At 17.9% G+C, this 21,423-nt stretch overlaps 1 protein-coding gene across 1 annotated transcript; it reads left to right on the top strand.

Annotated features, from left to right (window-relative positions):
- On the top strand, nt 1-6,659 carry LOC129613377 (rho GTPase-activating protein gacU-like). The gene is made up of 5 exons (XM_055527403.1): nt 1-414; nt 571-1,177; nt 1,283-1,477; nt 1,802-2,021; nt 6,653-6,659. The coding sequence occupies exons 1-5, from the start codon at nt 1-3 to the stop codon at nt 6,657-6,659; spliced, it is 1,443 nt and encodes a 480-aa protein (XP_055383378.1).
- The last annotated feature ends 14,764 nt before the right edge of the window (nt 6,660-21,423 follow it).

The following is a 21,423-nucleotide window of genomic DNA, read 5'->3' as shown; positions in this document are numbered from 1 at the left end:
ATGTCGACGAATTCAATGACAATCGATTCAGCTGCAGCAACAACATTAGATCCAACAGCATTTCATATTGATGCCGGTGGTTTTATCATTCCCAAACTAATAACAACAATACCAGGCGGTCATCATCCTTTACATGAAAAGCTTGGCGCCTCAGCAATCGATTATACGGCACCAATGCCACCAACAGTTGCAACATCAACCAGTTCAATAAATACAGCAACAAATGCCGCTTATATGAATCAAGTAAGATTACAACTTCTTACTTCAATAAATACTGGTAATTCGGTATCTGCAAATCCGATAACTGCTCAATCTACACCGATTCCATTTAAATCAGCAACGTTGAATGATAATAATTCGTCGTCATTGGGAACAACATCGAACTCTACTGTAACTTCATCAGTATCTAGTTCCGTATCTGCAACAAATAATAACTTAATTGACAAAAAATTAATGTTATTAAATGAGTTAAAAATACAACAACAAAAACAATATATAAATGCAGATTGTAGTAAAGTAGGAGATTCCAACAGTATTAATAATATTTTACAAAATCAACAACAATCGCAGCAACAAAATAATGTTAATCCTAATGATAGTAGTAATATAAATAATAGTTTTAATCTAAATAATATTAAAACTTTATGGGGTAAATCAGTTGGAAATTCAACTTTAGCTGCCATTAACTTATGGGGTATTCCGCCCCCGTTAACACCAACTTCAACATCGACATCACCACTACAAAATTTTAGTAATAGTGATTCTCAGTTGCTATTAACCCAAATTCAACAACAACCACAACAACCACAACAACAAAACTCAAATCAAATAATTCCACAATCTTCATTAAATAACAATGCATCACATACACCACCCAGTTCCTCATCACCAAAATCTACATCCTCATCTATAATATCATCGATTTCGTCATCAATTAATAATACACCATCACAACAATATCACAGTGCCGCTAACAGTATTGGTAGTGGTTGTAGTAAAGATTCAATTTGGATGTCAAATCAATCATCACCTAATAGGGAACAAATATTTTTTACGCCACCGCCAACACTAATACCACAACAACAACAATTGCAAAACCAGTCAAATTTAATGCAATTATCGCTACAACCAAATTTAAATGATTTAAATGCACAATCAGCAAAAATAAATATTAATAGCAATAATAATAATAATAATAGTAACAATCTAAAAAATAATTTACAAACACAAAATTGGGACAACACTCCAATTTTAACCAAACTATCGCAAACTTCAAATGGAGAATTGATTGGCAGTGGTACAATATGGTCAGCTTTACCTGTTACAAATGCAAAATTACCACATAACAGTTACATTAATGGTAAAATACCAAATTTGTGGGATAATGTTGCACAAACTAAAAATAATACTGCTAATAGTAACATTGCTCAACAACAATCATTGTTGTTGCAACAACAGCAACAGCAATCAAATTTACGTCATGACACTTTAAATTCTAATTCTAAATTATCTGATCTCTGGCTAACACCAACAACAACATCATCATTATTACAACAGCAACAACAACAAAATCAACATTTGCAACAAAATATCGTTGATGTTGGTATTTCTCAGCAACAACAGCAATTGAATTCCATTGATTCAATTAGTTCTCTATGGTCAAATAATATTAATTTAAATAAAAGTAAAAATTTAAATAATGTGATCAATAATAATAATAATAACAATAATTCTAACGGTAATATAAATAATAAGCAATTAATTTTATTAAAATCGAATGGCAATCTGAGACCACTAACAGGCGGTACATCTCAACAGTTTATGCAACAACAACACCAACAAAATTCAACATATACAACAACCATAAATGATAACAATAACATTTTAACAAATAAGCCACAATTATCAAGGGAATTATTCCCTTCCGTAACAAAATTGGCTTCAAGTAATCATCAGATTGATTCAATATCATCAGAAAATAATTCGTCTGAAACATCAACATCTTCATCATCAAATTGCATGCAATTATTCTCCGATGATATTATTAATTACTTAAATATGATTAATTAAAAATTAAAAATTACTAAATTTCAATAAATGATACAAGAAGATATGATATATATACATGATATATCTATATGTTATACAAATTACAATTTAATTAATTTAAATACATATTTAAAAATTTTAGAAAAATGAAGAAAATATAAAGTATTTTGAATGAAAAAGAAGAATAAACATATTAATGAGAAAGTATTTAATAAAACAAAAAAAAAGAAAATTAATTATATATGGAAAAAAATTAATAAGGAGAAAAAAAAACTATTTACTTTTAAAATAAATATATAATTATAATTTGAAACAGAAATGTACCATTTCAATTACTCGAGAATTATAATATTGTTCTTAAATTTCGATATTTGAATTATGCGATTGTTTCAAATTAATTATACATTTAAATATTTTTAATTTTTTTTTTGTTTTTGAAACTTAATGTTTTTTTAATCTTAATTTTCAAATTTTATTTTTTCTTCGATATTACAATAATAAAATACTTTTTGAATATAAAAATCAAGTTAATTTAAATTCAATAAATGAAAAAATAAAAAAACAAGAATAATATGTATTAAAATAAATATTTTACAATAATAAAAAAAAAAACATAAATGAAAAAAAAAACCTTAAAGAAATTTTTTTATAGCAAATTGAAATATTTTTAGTTAATTTTATTTTATTAATTATAATTAAATTTATTTTACTTGTTTTCAAATAGAAAAAGAAAAAAACAAACATATGAATAATATTAAAATATTAATAAATTTTCTTTAAATATAACAATTTTTTTATCTATGGCATATTATTTTCATAATTATTAATTAATTTAATTAAAAAAGAAAGTACATATTTGAAAAAACGAAACAAAAAATCATATGTATTTAAAATATGAATTTTTACTCAGGGATATAACAATTAACTTTACTTGCTTTGCTTGAAATACAGTAAATATAATATTTTAACAAAAATAGATTGAATAATAAAGTAATCTTTTAATTATTTTTTTTCATATAAAAAACAATTAAATTTTAATTATAACTTATAATCGTGCCCATTAAGTTTAGAGAAAACATATTTAATAATTGATTTTTATGATTTAATTTTTTTTTTTTGGCTAAACTGATTCACTAAATTACCTTTAATTTTTCTGTGAATCAAAATGTTTTTAGTACAAAATTATTTTGAACATTAAATATAAGAAAAAACAAAATATTTTAAATCATAATTATTAATTATGTGAATAATATGTCTTAAGTATTAGAAATTTTTAAATAATTTAAATGAAATGCAAAATTAATATTTATTTTCTTTGAAGAAAATTTTCTAGAAAAGAAAAATAAGAATTTTTTATATTACTATTATTAGTTTTTTATACTTATATATAACTACATTATATATGTATATATTTTAAATAAAATATTTGTTAATTAGTTAACTTTTTCTCGTTTTGTTTTATTTTTTCCCTCTTTATTTTTATTGCGTGGATTTTTTTTTGTTTTTGATTTTTTTAGTTAATTTTTTTTTGTATATTTGTTTTGTTTTATTTTTTCAGAGATATTATTAAATATAATAAAATTACATTGAATTTTTTTTTATTTTGGAATAAATTTTAAATGGTAATGATTTATAAGGAACAGTAGTATTTAATGTAATTTAATCTACAATTTAGAAAAAAAAACTTGTATTTACTTTTTTTTTTAAATATTGTCGATTTTCCTTTATTTGTGAATAGAAATTATATGGTTAGTAAAAAACATTTAAGAAGTTAACATGATTTGAAATTAATAACATAAAAACTACATCAGTTCAATTAGAAAAAAACTATAAAATCCAATTATATGAAAAGATTTTTCAATTTTAATTATATTTTCATCATTAAACAACAGTTCTATTGTGTGTACAAAATAGTATTCGATTATAATAATATAATTTTTTTAATTAACAAAAATTTATTATTAAATTTTATTTTAACTAGTTTCAATATATTTGTCAAAATTTCAACATAAACAAAATATGTTCACAATTTTTTTTTGTTGATTTTCGGCATTTTTTTTTTGTATCTCAAAAGTTTACAATAATTATCGATTTATTTTCTCAAATTTTATTTATAATATATTTGTATAATTTTTAAAACTACCATTTGCATTTTCTTTTTAAATATTAAAAATGTAAGTACATATATTTATATATATATAAATATATATATAAATATATATATATATTTATATATATATATATATAAATATATATATATATTAAAATATTTGTTTGATTTAAAAGTAGATGTTGTTACGTTATTTTTATATAATTTAAAATTAATTCATTTTCTTTATATCATTATTTTTATAATAATTAATTTTATTACAATATTACTATATCGTTTTTAGTTTTAAATAAAATATTGAATACGGTTTTTTTTTTAATTTGCATTTTATTTTATTTTTTTTATATATCTATAAATTATTAAGGATAATAAAATATTATGTTACAAATATAACATAAACAAAATTAAATGTAGCTACTTTTTTATGTGTTAATTTATAAAATAATATTTTCAAAACCTTAAAATGAATTATACTACTTATTAAATAAATTTAAAGAACAGACGAAACTGTGTTGTAATTTTAATTAATAAAATCTAAAAACCTATATACATATATGCACTATAACGCATGTAAATGTTTAATTAGGTATATATACATAATATCCAAAATTAAATAATAAAACAATTTTATTTAAGTTAGAAATTTAAGTAAAATGTTTGCATTAACAATAATTAAATCAGAAAAGAAAATTAAACAAAAAATCTAAATATTAAATTTAAAAATGAAATAAGTTTTTTTTTTATTTAAATTAAACAAAAACTTTGAAAATAAAAGATAAACTTAGTATAAAAGTTGAAAAATTAATATAATAAATTAAAAAAATGAAATGAGAAGCATAAATTTTTATAAGTATTCAAGTATTAATAAGAGTTCTTTTTATACATTTTTTATATTATATTATATAAATATAATAATATACATAGGTATTTATATTTATATTCAATATACAAGTAGATTTACATAGAAGTATAATATTAAAATATAATCAAGGAAAGAAATCTAAACAAAAAAAAATTAACAAACCCATGAAAGGAAATAAATAAAATTACATATATGTAAATTTCCTAAAATTTGATCGTTAATAAATAATAATAAAAAATGGTTAAGAGAAGTCAAAAACAATTGCCAAAAAAACTTCTTTATTTAATCAAGAATAAAAAAAAACAAATATTTAAATTATTATATACAAAATATATTATTTTAAAAGCAAAATATTTTAATAGAACAATTTAAACATTAATTTTTAAAATTATTATAATTGTTTTGCTTTTAAAAAAAAAGAAAAAAGGTATTTGAAAGAAAAAAATAAAACACAAAGTTTACTTTGAAATATTTTTTCATTTACACACAAGTCTTTTACATATATAGAAATAATATATCAAATATATTATATAAAATTTTTTATTAAATATTAAAATAAATCGTGTTTTTATATCATTAAAAAAAATTATAAAAAATATTTATTCTGATATATAAAATAAAAAATATAAAGTAAAAAAATCGTAAACAATTAAATTTTTGTTTTCTTATATTTAAAACTATTCTAACAGAATTCTACTGTACATTTATATAAAAGAAAATAAAAATAATACATAAATTTAAAAAAAAAAATAAAATTCATAATTGAAAAAAAAAAACCACTGTAAAGAAACATCAATTAAAAAATTTTCATTTTAAATTAAGTAAAAGCTTAAAAAAAAAAAGAGAAAAGATAATTAAAGCAATATTTTATAAATTTTCTTCAAATAATTTATATAATAATGTTTGTATTCCAATTTTTACAATATAAACGAATAAAAAAAAAATTATGTGTAGAGCTTATTTTCTTTTCTAATAGATGTGCTAAATATTATAAAACAAAAATAATTTATTATTATTACTATATTATCGTAAATAATATTATATATATATATAATTTTTTTTAAATATGTATATGTATATATCATACGTATTCAGTTTACAAAATTTCTTTATATATATATAATATTAATTTTAATTTCTATGTACTTATAATATAAGTACTGATTAAATTGGAATTTAATATGATCATAAAAATTTAATAACAAAAAAAATATTTTTATATTGTCTTGTCTAAATTACGGTTTTTCATAAAAATTTTGTGAAATATCAATGAAATTTAAAATCAATTCACAACACTAATGGCAAAAATTTTGGATTTTTTATAATATAAAAGATAAAGCATCATTACATTTTTATTATATATAAAAATTTCCAAAATTATTACTATGAAATTTGAATTTATTTGATATTATAATAATTTCTTTTATAAATTCTCAGAAAACAGTAATTTTTTTTTGGTATTTATCAAAATTATTTATTCTAATTATAATATAATTGCGACTAAAGTAAAAAAAAAACAAAAGAATTTATGTAAAAAAGTAATTTGTATTAATTGAAAAATATATAAACTTAATATGTATACATATAAGACATGTACATATAAATGTAATATAATTTTTTTTTATTTTTAGAATTTAAGATTTGTCTAAGGTCAGCCCAAAACAAAAAAAAAAGAAGAGAAATTTAAATAATTTTTGATTTAATATACATATAACTATACTATAATATTTTTTGAATTTATAATCTTTGTTTTTATTTGAATTTTTCTTTTTTTAAATATTGGAAAATTTTTCGATATTAACTATAAAAATAATAATATATTAAAATATAATTGTAATGAAATCATGTTATAAAATAAAATTCCTAAATTATTCCTAATTTTGATTTATGTATCTGTTTTATTTTGGGCTATATTATCTGTTTTTTGCTCAAATATTTTTAATTTTGTTTTTTAAATAAAAAAAAATTAAATTAAACCAAATAAAATGGCATTTTTACAATTTGGTTATAGAAAACAAATAGAAAAAAAAAATATATATATACATATATTCAGTACAAATTATATGTTTATATATATGTATATGTAAAAATAATGTCAACATATTAATTAAATTAAATATTTGAAAAAAAATTTAAATTATATTATAAAATATTAATTAATTGCATTTATTCAGATAGCCGTTGCCCGCAAATACAATCCGTATTAAAAATTGAGCCATATTTCTAAAATTAAAAAAAAAAATCTTAGTTTTTAAAATATAATTTTTGAAATTTTGAAAATTTAAATTTTTTTATTTTAAAATTTTTTGCAGTTGTGTCACAGTTCACAATCATGTAATTCTTGAATTTATGTTATTAATATAGTTTTAAAACATCAAATTTTGTTCACTTCTAAATTATATGAACAATTAAAAAGAAAAAAAACAATAATTATGCGATTCCGATTCCGTAATAATAACAATGTGGAAGATTAAACAATGTGAACATTATTAAATGATAATTATGTTTAAAGAAGTTGCAAATTATTCTTACAATTTTAATTTTTTAGGATGGAAGTATTTCTCGTTTTTTTGTTTTTTTTTGTTTGGCAAATTAGCTTCAGATTAAATAATAATTATACTTTTTGATCTCATAAAAAACCAAATATATGTATATATATATTTTTCATGAATATTTCTTTAATTTCAAAAATTTTATTTGCATTGTTGTTAAAAATTAATTTTCAATTTATTTTTCATTTAATTTGCTGATAATTATATATGTATTTATAATTTTCTTTGTATAAAATCGATTTTAAATTTTTTTTCTTTCATTTTTATAAAACTTAATTCTGTTTTCGATTTTGTGAATTTATTAATTTTCATATTCAAAGTTAAATTAAAAGATTTCTTGTTCAGAAAGGCATTCATATAGAATTAAACAATTTTTTTTCTGTGTAGAATACAATTAAAATATTTTGAAAAATTGCCATAGAAGTTATTATTATAACATCCATATTGCTTGTAAAGCAAATTTTAAAAGCTACAAACATATTTGATATTATTTTCTAATCAATATTTTTTCTCATTTTGATACAAACTAAACCTAAATGAATTCTTACTTTACAAAAAAAAAAATAAATAGCAAAATTATATTATAATATAAAATAGAAAATAAAATAACAATGTATGAATTAACAAAAGAAAAAATAATATAGAATCCAGTGATTTTTATGTGATTTTTGATTTCCTATTTAGATTCTTATTTAGTTTTTTTTTCTGCATACACACACATAAATACTAAAAACAAAGAATGTATATTTTACTGTCTTCATTGTGTATAATATTTATTATTGATACCGACACAAATGAATATTATATAAATGTTTTTATGTAAAATTTAAAAAACTCAAACGTTTAATTAATGCAATTATTATTTATTGTAATAAATAATAAAACATCTTGTTGATTTATTCATTCTCAAATAATTCAAATTACAAAATTTGTTTTTGATTACTAATCATAAACTTATGAAATATTATGTAGTTAATTTTATTTTTTCATAAAACTCTTAATTCTAAATAATATTTTTGATTTTTCTTATAACTTTTTCTTTTTTCGTAAATATAACAATCAATAAGAAAACTATATAATATAGCTTATATAACGTATTTTTTTTTTGTTTAGATTTAAAACATCATTAAACACTAATATTTAAATATTGTAATGTTAAAATTGTTATTTAAATACAAGTTTTTTTTCTGTTGTTTTTGTTTCTGTATAAATTAAAACATACGTTAACGTAAAGCAGGATAGTTCACAAATTTTTGTTCCTAAAATTAAATAAATTTTTCTTTTGAAAGTCTAATACTCCTTGTAAGATGGTAAATAATATAAATAAGAACAAAAGGGATTAGGGTTTGGAAATATGAAGTTGAATTAAAAATTATTTTTATGTTAAAATTCACGTTTCATAACGAGATCATTTTATTAAAAAAAAAAACAAAAAGTTAAAAAAAGAAAAAGGGAAAAAAAAGTTTTTATAAATATTGAAATGTTAAAAAATATGGAAGATAAATATATATATATATATATAAATAAACTAATAATTGAAATAATAATAAAAATTTTATATTGTAAAGAAATAATGTGAGATTTATTAAACAAATATTTTGGAGTAGACCTTCTCAGATCATCTGATGAAAAAATGTACAAATAGGAACATTTTTTATTTGTGAAATATTTTAGACTTTATTTAAGAAACAAAAAAAACAATATTTAAACATAAAACTTAGAATTTTTTGTTTTTCTTTTATTTTTGTCTTTTTGTTTTTTTTTTCTTATATATTATATAATTAAAAAGAAAAATGTAAATTTTAAAAATGATAATTAAAGAAAAATTTATTTTAACTTTTATATTAAGTATCATTATTAATAAATGTATGTATATAAAATTGAGTATATAATAAAAATAGTTTTTAGAATTTTTAGTAAATTCAATACAACTAAAAATTATTTATAAATCAATGCATTTAAGTGTTACAATAAATAATTAAAACGTATTTTAGGGTTTTTTTTTATAGGAAAAAAAGACAATTTAATTTCAAATCAACAAAACAAAACATATTAAATAAAAAAATATTAATATTAATAATTAAATACATAATTTCTCGTAAAACACAATATACAAACACAAAAACATTGAAAAAATAAAAAAAATAATGATATTTAATTATTGTAATTAATAAAGTAAAATCTTAATATAATAGATAATTTTATAAATTTCAATTTTAAGCAAAATATTTTGAAAACTAATGAAAATATTTTGATTTCTAAATAATACATTACTTAAATGCGAAATTTAAACAGAAATATGGGAAAAAATATGGAATTTTAATTGGTTTTTTTTTTTTAAATAAAAATTTCCTATTGTATATCGTACATAACTTAAAAATTAAAAAAATAATATACGTGTATATATAAGATTATTAAAATGAAATAATAATATTTTGTGTAATATAATATATTTAAAAAAAAAAAGAAAAAAAAAGTAATATAAAACTAAAACATATTAGAATCGATTTAATGTATCATAAAATAAATATAATATATTATTCAAATTTTATTGTATACATAAAATATTATGTATAAGAAATAATTTTGAAAAAGATTTATATAAAAATAGTTTAAAATATTATTACGATACATACATACGCATACACAATACAAATTAAAACAATTAACTTTATACATTTATATAATATATATTTTTTAAATTAGATACTTTAATGTAAATTTTATTTTAAATTTCTTTAAAATTTGAATAATTTTGTTGTAACAAAAATATTTTTAACTTAGCAAATTATAGAAAAACAAATAACCATAGTAGATTATAGAGCAAATTGAAAACAAAACAAAATAATTTAATAATCATTAATATAATCGTTATTTTTGACTCTAGTTGTTTTTCTTAACTCAAATTTAATGTATACAATAAACTAATATTTGAAAATTATAATTAATTTTTCTTGAAATTCAAATTATTTTACAACAATCTTTCTCCAAAAATTCCATTGGAATTTGTTAATTTTGAAAACCAAAATACTTTATGCATTTTTCAAGAATTTTCTATACTCTTTTAATTACTAAATAAGTATTATTAAAATTATTTGTAATAAATATGTAAATTAAATTTTGATCATAAGTTCAAATTGTACCAGGGTACTTTTATAAGAAAAATCTTTTTCAAATACATTATAACAATATAAATATTATATTATTAAATGTATTAAAATTACAGAGTATAATATAAAGAAGAAAAATTTATTTTTGAATTTTGATTCACATTTGAGATTGAAATTCTTAAGATGAAGATTTATCTTAAATATTTATATAACATTTAACAATTACTAACTAATAATATTGCAATTAATCATTTAAATTTAATAAAATATTTTGGATAAAAAAAACAGAATAATTTGAAATAAATCAGTTTTGAAAAGCTAGAGTCAAAAACAATCGTCCGTTTCTTTTAGTATACTACAAATATATTATTTTTTGATTATTTTAGACTTTTATTAAAATATAATATATCAAACATATATGCTAACTAGAAAAATAAATACACAAAACTTATAATTATATTTGTTTTTTTTTTTTTTTTTAATTTTTATTTGTATAATTTTCATATTGTTCAAATTAGAGAATTTTAGTTTAAATATTTTTGTTGATTTTTACATAATGTTTATTCAAAAGAATATAATATTCAGATATACATAATATATATATAAATGAATGATTTATTAAAATAATATTAAATAAGCTAAAAATACGGTTATATGGATGAAATTACTAAAAATCATATGTAATAGAAAAATCACAATTATCTGTTTTCTGTTTCATTACAAATAAAATAACAAATAAAACAACCTATCTATTAAATAAAATATTATTTTTGTCAAGAAGTGAAATGAATTAAATTAATATATAAATAATGTATGTATAAATAAATAAATGCATATATTAATATATATATATAAAAGAAATTAATTTTTTTTATAAATAATGTAAGTAATGTCTATTAAAAATCTAAAGAATTTTATTCAAAGATAATAGTTTGATATTTTAATTTTTTTTTTGTTTATGTAGAATTTTTCATTTTAAATCAATAAAAGAAAAAAATAATTTAAAATTTAGTTTTATTTTATTATTTTGTTTTTATTATTTGCTTTTTTTTTATTTTTCAGCATTTTATTTTTTTTTTGCCCAGAATTATTCACATTCGATATCTAAAGTGTTTACATCAATCCAAATTGTCATACAAGTGACCTACGGCAAACTTGAAAAAAGTAGTTTAATCAAAAATTATTACGATCAACAAAGCGTTATTAAACCAAATAGATATTTATATTTGTAAGAAAAATTAAAAAAAATTGATATGAAAATTTAGGAAAGAATGTTGGACATAAAAAGTGTAGTACAAATTGGTCCTCAAGAAAAAATAATTCAAAAGTAGAAAAACCATAAGGAATAGGCAAATTACAAAAAGAAGGGCAAAAACTAAAAAAGAACTTAGTTGTAAACTAACTTGTTACATTTATGTTAACTTATATTTTTATTTTTTGTATTAATTTTTTTATTTTTTCAGATTTTACTATTTTTTGTTTACAATTGAATCAAATGAATTATCTTCAAATATTAAAATTATATTTGCATTAAGAAAGTTTTTATTCTTAATAAATGAAAAAGAATAATATGGGAACACTAAATCGCAGATTATTTAGACGCTTTAACATCTTATACCTTTAAGTAGATTGAAATTCAAAAACAGTAACAATGAAAAGAATTTTTTTTTTCACAATATCTTATACAATTTTCACCATGTCAATTTAATCCACCGACAAATACAACAAGAAATACGAATTTTAAACGGAATTAAACTAATATTTTTAATTTTTAATTATTTTATAGTTTATGTTTATATAAATGTATACCTAACTAAATATAACACTCACATACATATTTTTAATTTTAAATTTTATAAAAATTTTATACGATACATTACTTCTTAAAAATGATAAAAATACCTAAAAATTATATTGTATAGAAGGTCTAAAACATTTGATCTTTTTTTCCGAATTTAAAACACTAGTGAAAAATGTAATCCTCAATTTAAAATTTATCTACATTATGTACAACAATAATGTAAAAATAATGCTGTTTTAAATTTATGAATGATTACAAAAGTATAAAATATTTGGATATTCAATTAATTACTAAATTTTTAAGCACATATAAATTATTTCATTCAAATTTAATATTAAAGTTCCATAATTTCAGTGCTATCATTCTTTAATCTTTAATAATCTTTATTAAAATTTACGAACCTTTTTCCTTTTGTTTCAAAGTGTTTAATTTTATTCCTACTTAATTAAAATTTATAAAATAATTGATTATTTTATAATAGCCTTCTTATTTTGATTATTTTTGAAACAAAACCTAAATTTTATATTTTATTTTTATTTGTGTTTTTAGTTATCTACTAAATAATTTGAATTTATTGTATAAAAAAAAGAGAAATTCTACAATTATATGTAAATGTACTTCATATTTGTATTAAAAGTATGAGTTTTTATAACAAAATTTATAAGTACAAAATATAAAACAATTTGTTTGTTTTGTTTTTCTTCTATTTAATAAAAATAATATGTAATTAACAAAACAAAAAAAAAGAAGAATAAGATAATTAAATATTAATCTTAATTAAATTTTTTTACTATTTATTAAATAAAATGATGTTTTTCTTGTATTTGATATGAATTTTTATTAGAATATAAAGTCTTTATTATTAAAATAATACTTATTTTGTTTTATTACTATTATTATTTATATTGTCAAATGTTTTCTACATATATTGATATTTTTAAATTAATAAAATTGATTTAAGTTTTCTCTCATAATTAATTTTCCTCAAATTGTAAAATGTACCTACTATATATAAAATACAAATAATGAAAAAAAAAACCTAAACCAAAAATTGTTTCGTTTTTATGTTTGCAAATTTAAATGAAATTTTTTAAAATGTTAAAAGTAAAATTTTATTGCGTTATTTAATTTCAATATAAATTGTAATTATAAATTAATATTTAAAATAAATATATGTAAATGCATTTTAAAATTATTAAATTAGATTTATAACCTAAAGATTTAAGAGCAAACCAAAAGAAAAAAAAATAAAATAAAATAGAGAAAAAAATATATATATTCCAAAAAAAAAAATAAATACTATAAAAATAAAAGGAAAGATGTGTATTAAAAGCAAAAATAATTGTAATTTTTATATCTAAAAAGATTTTATAATATAAAATTATATATAAAAATACTTATTTATAAATACTTATTAAAAATATATGAAAATACATTCTTACATATATTTAATAAAAAATTATGTAATATGTACATGCTTACTTAATTGAATATTAAAATATGAAAAACAAAAAAAAAATATATAAATTTAAAATTAGTTGGTTGAAAGGACCTTTTTTTATAAATATAAGTGAAATTAAAGAAAGATATAAAAAAAAATTATAATTAGCAAGATTTTGCTTTTTATATAATGACATTATGTGAATTTATATTACTAATGCACTACGTATTATTATACATTAATTAATAACTACATTTGCTATATTAACTCATAATAAATTAATTAATAATAAGTTTTTAAATTTATTGAAGTCAGAACAAGAGAAAATTATATACTTTTTTTTTTTTTTTAATAATAAGGTTGTGACCATTTTAAATTTACTTATCTTAATTTTCAAATTAAATTTATGTTTTCCAAAAATTCCATTACAAGTAAAAATGAAAATTATTTAAACCGAAATTAAATTATTTTTGGTTCTAACAATAAAAGAGTTGTTATTTAACTCATTTATATTAAGAAGTACAGATATAAGGGAGTTAGTATTTATTTAAAAGAAGAACTCCCATGTTAAGTGTTAATTTGAAAATTTTAAAATTTCAATGTTTAATAAAATAGCTATTCAAAACCATTAAAATGAAAATTTTGAAGAAAAATCAATCCCAGATTCTTTCCGTTTTAATTATAATCATTATAAATTTAAATTTAATTTTTGTTTTATTTATTTTAATTGAAATTTAACCTAAATGACTTCAAAATAAACTTTATCCAACTTCATATACTTAAAATAATAAAAATGCACGCCTAAGTTAGTTTTAGCTTTGTTAGTATTATTAAAAACATACATTATTACGACAATGCCAACAACAAATCTATTTTAAATAAATTTTTCCATTTAAATTATAGTAATTTCAATTATTTTAGAATATATTATAATGTACAGTATTAAAAAATTATTGTCTTTAAATAGCAGTTAAGTAAATTAATAAGTTAAAGTTTAAGTTTTTTTTTTTTGTAAAATTGGTAAGGATAAGATTAATTGTAAAATTTAAAAATATAACAATTTGTTTTATAATTTTAAAAATTTATATTAGAATGATTATTTTTGTATACTCATTACGTACCTACTCAAATTTAAATTAATTTTTTAGATTAAATCCATTTAAAAATGTTTGTTTTTGCATATTATCTCTTTTATTTTCAATTGGGCTGCACTTAGATTAATAAGAGTCAACTTGCAATTTTTTAATATATTGTACAATATTATCATTAAGTACTTTTTTAGCAATTACAAAATAAAGAAATGAAAAATACAAAAACAATTCGCTAGAAGCATATGTATTTCAAAAGCACATAGAAAATCAATAAAAGTGTAAATCTTACCTAAATCTTGTAACATTTTTTTTGTTTGGATAATATTTTAATACTTTTGTGCACGAAAAAACAAATTAAAGAAAAAATATTAAAATCCATTAAAAAGTTTTTCGTGAAAGATTTATCTGACAAAATTTCGACGAAAAAAAAAATAATTTACTGCATTTATTGGTCAGATTTACAGTTTTTACAAGATTAACATATTGTGTGTGTATAATAAAAAGCTTTTAATATAAATATCTAAAAAATTTTGTTAATAAAATAAAACAATGCATTGGTAAAATTACTTTAAAAAAGGACATTCAAAACATATTGTTATGATTAGTCTGATTATAAAATGGAAAATAATATTTCGATATGGTCAATTAAAAAAAAGAAATAAATGGAAAAGAAAAGAACGATAAAAAGTAAAAATTGATTAAGAATTTAAAAGTAATTAAATATTAAAATTGAAAATGGCATGATATTGTTATGGAAAAAAAATAAAAGAAATAGATAATTCATTAAATAGTAAAATAGGCTGGTAATGAGGACCAAATCGGGTTTATTTTCTAAACATACACATTATAATTTTTTGTGATTAATTTTTTTTTTAATTGATTATTTAAATTTAAGAGTAAATAAATTGTTTGTAAACTAAAAATATTAAATCCGCTCGCATTTACTTTAAATATAACTTTTTAATTGTTTTCAATCAGAAAAATTACCAAATTAAAAAGTAATGTATTAATCTTAAGAATATTTCAATGAGCTCCGAAAATAAAAGTAATACTTATCCGATTGAGTTAATCAAGTGGGTTTAAGAATGATTTTTATTATAAAATTAATGCTAAAATAATTTTAAATTACTATAAAAAATAATTGCCAAATATAATACGCAAAAAAATATATGGAACATAATATGTATATGCAAATTATATTTGGTAATATACATATTATATATTGATACTGTATAGTATATAAAATAAAATAAAATCCAAAATTACGATATATATTAAAAAAAATAATTTCATTGAGTGTTAATTAAGCAATAAGGTCAAAAAATATCTGATTTAAGTTTACATGTGCATAAGCTTATTTAAGTTAAAAAAAACATTATAATACACGTTATAAAAAACATAATTGGAGGTATTTATTTGCAATATAAGCATTAGATATTAAAGAAATTAATTGCGGAACAATTAAATTCTAATATTACAATAATTTAAACTTTACAGTCAAAAAGTGATCAGCTATTAGATTAAAAAAAACACAAAAATCACTTTCTTTTTAAAATTCAAAAATCAAAACATTATTAAAAATCTTAATAACCAAAATTGAATAAAACGAAGAAAATAATCAAATTTAACAAAAATAGAGGCAGCATAAAAAAGAAATGAAATTACGTAAAATATTATGTAATAAAATATGAAATTAAGAAGACTGGACATGTGTTAATGTAATAAAATAGAAAAAAAAAATGTGATGGTTCGACTTAAGCAAAATAAAAATCAATAGGACTTAATTATATAAATAATATATAGATTTTAAAATCATTTGTAATACGTAGAAAGTAAATAGTATTTTTTCACGATTTCTTGATGTATTTTTAAATCCATTTAAACTTAGAGTATACACAAATATTTACTAAACTCATAAAAGAGTAATTTAATATAGAAATAACATAATAAACTTTTTTGATATTAAAAAAAAATTATAATAAAAATTAAAAACATGAAATCAGATTATAAATGCAATATGATAAATTTTCTATGTAATTTTGTATGTTCGTATAAACTCCAGTATTTAATTAAAATTATTAACACTGATGTAAAACTTAAAAACAATCCATTAATGTGAGTCCATTATAAATTAATAAACAACAAAAAAGACGTAATTTTTAATTCCTATTTGTAAATTTCTCTTTCATTTAATAAAACAAATTACTTGCACATACTATTAAAAAATAAATGTCTTCTTTAAAATTTAGCAAAAATTTAACTGTTTATATAGTTATATTCGTAGCACTGCCAAAATTTTTGTTTTGTTATCTTTAAATTTAGAAAAATATCTCAGTTCAAAACATATAATTGCAGCAATATAACATTTAAAGTTATACATATGTATTTAAAAAATTCAACAACAAAAAAGTCATAAAATTTAACATACATACATACATAATATATTATATCGGATATACTACCTCCAATATTAAAAACAAAGACAAAAGAAAATAATAATTAAATTAAAAAACTAAAACAAAAGTAAAACATGAATACAAAATTTTAAATACCTCAAAATAAAACCTTTAGGAAAACAAAAAATAGATTTCAGAAACAAAAACGTTTATAACAAAAATTGAAAAATTTATGACAAATAAAACAAAGTAAAAACAGTATAATATTTAAAAATCATATTATATTATCACAAATTTTATATAAGTAAATTTTTTTTATCTTAAAAACAAATATTTAGAATAAAATTTACATCGATAACTAAATCAATTGAATAGTTTAGATATTAAAATTCAGAAATTAAAAATAAACAAATCAAAGACAAATTTTGGAGTAGTCACTTTTTAGAAACTGAGTTTTCTGACTATACCCTCATTAAACATTATTTCGTGTCGAATATGTAATAGTGCTCCCTTGTTATGTGCATTAACAATTTATTGTTAAGATTGAGTTCTTAAACGAATTGAATTTAATTAATCAGATTTAAATACTGTTTCTAATTTAAATCAATATTGATTTAATTTCATAAAAAAATTTTAAAGGTCTAACCATTTGAGGGAAAAAACAGTAAATTGATAAAATTTAATTTCATGTAAATTTATGCTAATTTATGTAATAAAAATGTGAAGCTTAGACTTTGTATACTTGCTGCTAGCGTGAATTATTGTCTTTAAAATTAATTTTTATACCTGGAAATCCCTGTGTATTTCGCACAAATTAATTTTTTTTCCGGAAATTATTCTGATTTTAACATCTAAATTATTATATGCATAATGTATATAAATAAAAAATTTCAATAATTTTTAGTAAAAATTTGGTAAAATTAAAATCATATTATAAATTTTATGTTAAGCTTAGAATTTAATTGATTTATTTTAAGATTAATATTAAGTTATATTAATAGTTTAGTTAAAATGATCCTCTTATATAGGCGTTCTTTATAAAATCTTTAATTATTAGAAAATATTTTATGATAAGCAATCGTAAATATGATATAAAAATGTAATTTATTTTGTTTTCAATATTTCAATATAGTTTGAAAACAAATTATATACATCTAGCTCTAGAACGCCTTAAATTTAAAAATTTCTATTATTATTTTTTGTTTTAGATTGTGTAAAAACTTTCGTCAATTTAATTTGTAAATATTGTATTTATTGACGAAATGATAAATTCAAAACGCGTCTTAATGTTAACTTAATTAATCAATAATGTATTTATTAATTATTCTAATCTAAATTCAATTATTGTTCTATAAAATTAAAAATAAAATTTAAAAAATTGCAATAATTTGATTACAATTTTAAAATATTTTAATAATATCTTTAGAAAATGATAAAACAATAATAATTAATAATTACATTATCTTATTTCTTATACTTCTTTATATTAAATTAGAGAGTAAAAAAATATGATATTGTAAATATATATATATAAATTTAAATTTGTTAGAAAATCTTATTTGGTAAACTTTAAATTCGTAAAATCTTTAAAACATAAATGTAATTTTATAAATACATATATTAATTAAACAACAATTATAATCTTAAACCTCATTATATCATTGACATAATTTTAAATATTGCCATTACTTCATTATATTAACAACAATATAAAATAAATATTTAAATAAGAACAAAAGATCTTAAACTCATATTTAATTTTAAACAACATCTGTTTTTCAATAGAAAATTGAATACAAATTTTTTCGAAATTCTTTCATATCACATTTTTGAATTTTTTTGTATTCTATTGAAAAGTTTCAAAAATAATAAATTTGAATTTGATAAAACGTGAAAGAATAATGTGCAACATCAAACATATTACAAAAATAAAATATTTATTTAAAATGTCTTTGATATCAACTTAATATCATCCCTTGTAAAAGTTGATAAACTATATTAGAATATAATAAAGCAAGACCCTTTTAATATTCCTAATTTTGTCAAATTAAGATCGAATTCATTTCTTTAACTGTTAAGAAAGATGTGTATATCAAGTACATAAACTTGTTGTTAAAGTCGAATAATTAAAATGAAATTAAAAGATTGTTTTTAAGTTAATACAAATGAAATCGAATAAAAATGACAACCAATTAAAGTAAAGGAATCAATTAAAACCCCATAACGACCATAAATTTAAGCCAATGCAAAAATTTTAATAAGAAAAATATTATCAATCAAAACATAAAAAATAATTTTATATTTCCTAACTATATAAAGGACGTTTAAAAATGCATTTTATTTTAATCATTTTTACAATAATTATAATGATAATGTAAAGAAGGTATATCTAATATAAAATATTATATCTTATAAGATGCGTTAATACATATGTGTGAATTATTGGCGCTTAAGTTTTTTTTTAAATATTTATTACATTAAATAATAGATAATAGATTGCGCAAAAAATATTTTTAATGAAATTACAAGTATAATTATTAAACACAATAATATTAAAAAATAATAAAAATTATGGATTGGTCAAAAAATCAGCCACAAAATAAAAATTACTCAAAGTTTTTTAAAATTAAAAATTTTAAAACTGTGTAGAGAAACGATATATAGTTACCTATATTCAATTGAAAAAGTCACAATGGTTGGCAAAAAATATTTTTTTAATTAACTTAAAAAAGCATTTTATTGTAAGCAATGTGCCTGTTTCTAAAATTATTTAATTTTTATTTATTTTTGAATCAGAACAATTTTATTAATCTTTGCTTATAATGAACATCATGCGATTATAAGATTTTATCTTTTTGATTTAAGATTTCAGGTGAGCAATATTAAAGTTAGTATTAATAAGAGCGTCATATTAAAAATTATTTATTTGATTTAATTTCTCCTAAATGAAAATTATTTAAGTATAATAGAATTTTTCAGAAAAGGATCAAATGTACATTTACCTTATTCAACGTTTTTAATTTGATTTGATAATTTAAGATACGAAAAAATCGCTGCTCCGTTGATGTGATAAAAATTATAATTACATTAGGATTTTTAAGTATTTTATCTTATAAGTAAAGGATATATTTACGTAAGAATATAAAATAAATTGGTAAGCTAAATTAAAAAAAAAATTTGGAATAAGATTGGAAAATATTTTTGGAAAATTGTTACAAAAAAGTTAACTTATTTTTACAATGTGGATTTTATAATGCTTAATTAATAATATTAGGAATTTATAGTACGAAAATGGATATAGAATGAAAAACTATACGAAAATCTTTTAATTTGATTTTTATATTTTAACGAATCACTTTGTATTTTTAATCCAAACGTTTGTTTAAATTATCGTTTCAATTTTATTCAAAATTATAAATCACGATAAAATAAATTTCAAAATATTTGGGTAATATTATATTTTACATATTAAAAATATCTTTAAAAGATATTAAATTAATTAATTAATTCTTTTTTGATTATTCAATTCGATCAAATTAAATTTTGACGTTGGGTATTCAAAACCAAATTCCAATAGGTTTCCATTTATTATAATTTATATTGAATTAACTAAAATCTCGAATCTGTGAATTTTTTTTTTTTGAAAGAAAAAATACATCATATTTTTTATATAACTTAAGAAAAAAAAAAATTATAATTAGAGAACTGTATGGAAAAAAAATATTAATTATGATAGAATTTTCAAATTAAAAGTTTGAAATTAGTTTATACTTTAAATCATACTTCTATCTACGGTATGGTAAAAAACTCGTCTCTGTGAAAACCTTTAATTTTATTTTTATTGCGATAATGAATAAATTTTGTATATAAATTGGCAAATAGAATTAGCTATAAGCTTTTTAAAAATTTTAAATTATAATTAAAAATTTTTACAAAATTGAAAATCAGTTAATTACACATTTTAAAAATTTAATGAACTTAATTTAGTTTAATTCTTTTAATAAAAAATCA

The sequence above is a fragment of the Condylostylus longicornis genome, unplaced genomic scaffold, assembly GCF_029603195.1.
Source record: "Condylostylus longicornis isolate FDR11 unplaced genomic scaffold, ASM2960319v2 ptg000004l, whole genome shotgun sequence".
Classification (NCBI taxonomy): Eukaryota; Metazoa; Arthropoda; class Insecta; order Diptera; family Dolichopodidae; genus Condylostylus; species Condylostylus longicornis.
The sequence above is the reverse complement of the archived record's forward strand: the minus strand, read 5'-3'. Positions and strand labels throughout refer to the sequence as shown.

Bases quoted from the DNA above. Each gene is read 5' to 3' on its own strand.
- LOC129613377 (XM_055527403.1), top strand. From the start codon at position 1: ATGTCGACGAATTCAATGACAATCGATTCAGCTGCAGCAACAACATTA. The intron at 415-570 runs GTATCTGCAACA...CAACAATCGCAG, and splicing joins CTTCATCAGTATCTAGTTCC to CAACAAAATAATGTTAATCC. The intron at 1,478-1,801 runs GTCATGACACTT...GACCACTAACAG, and splicing joins GCAACAGCAATCAAATTTAC to GCGGTACATCTCAACAGTTT.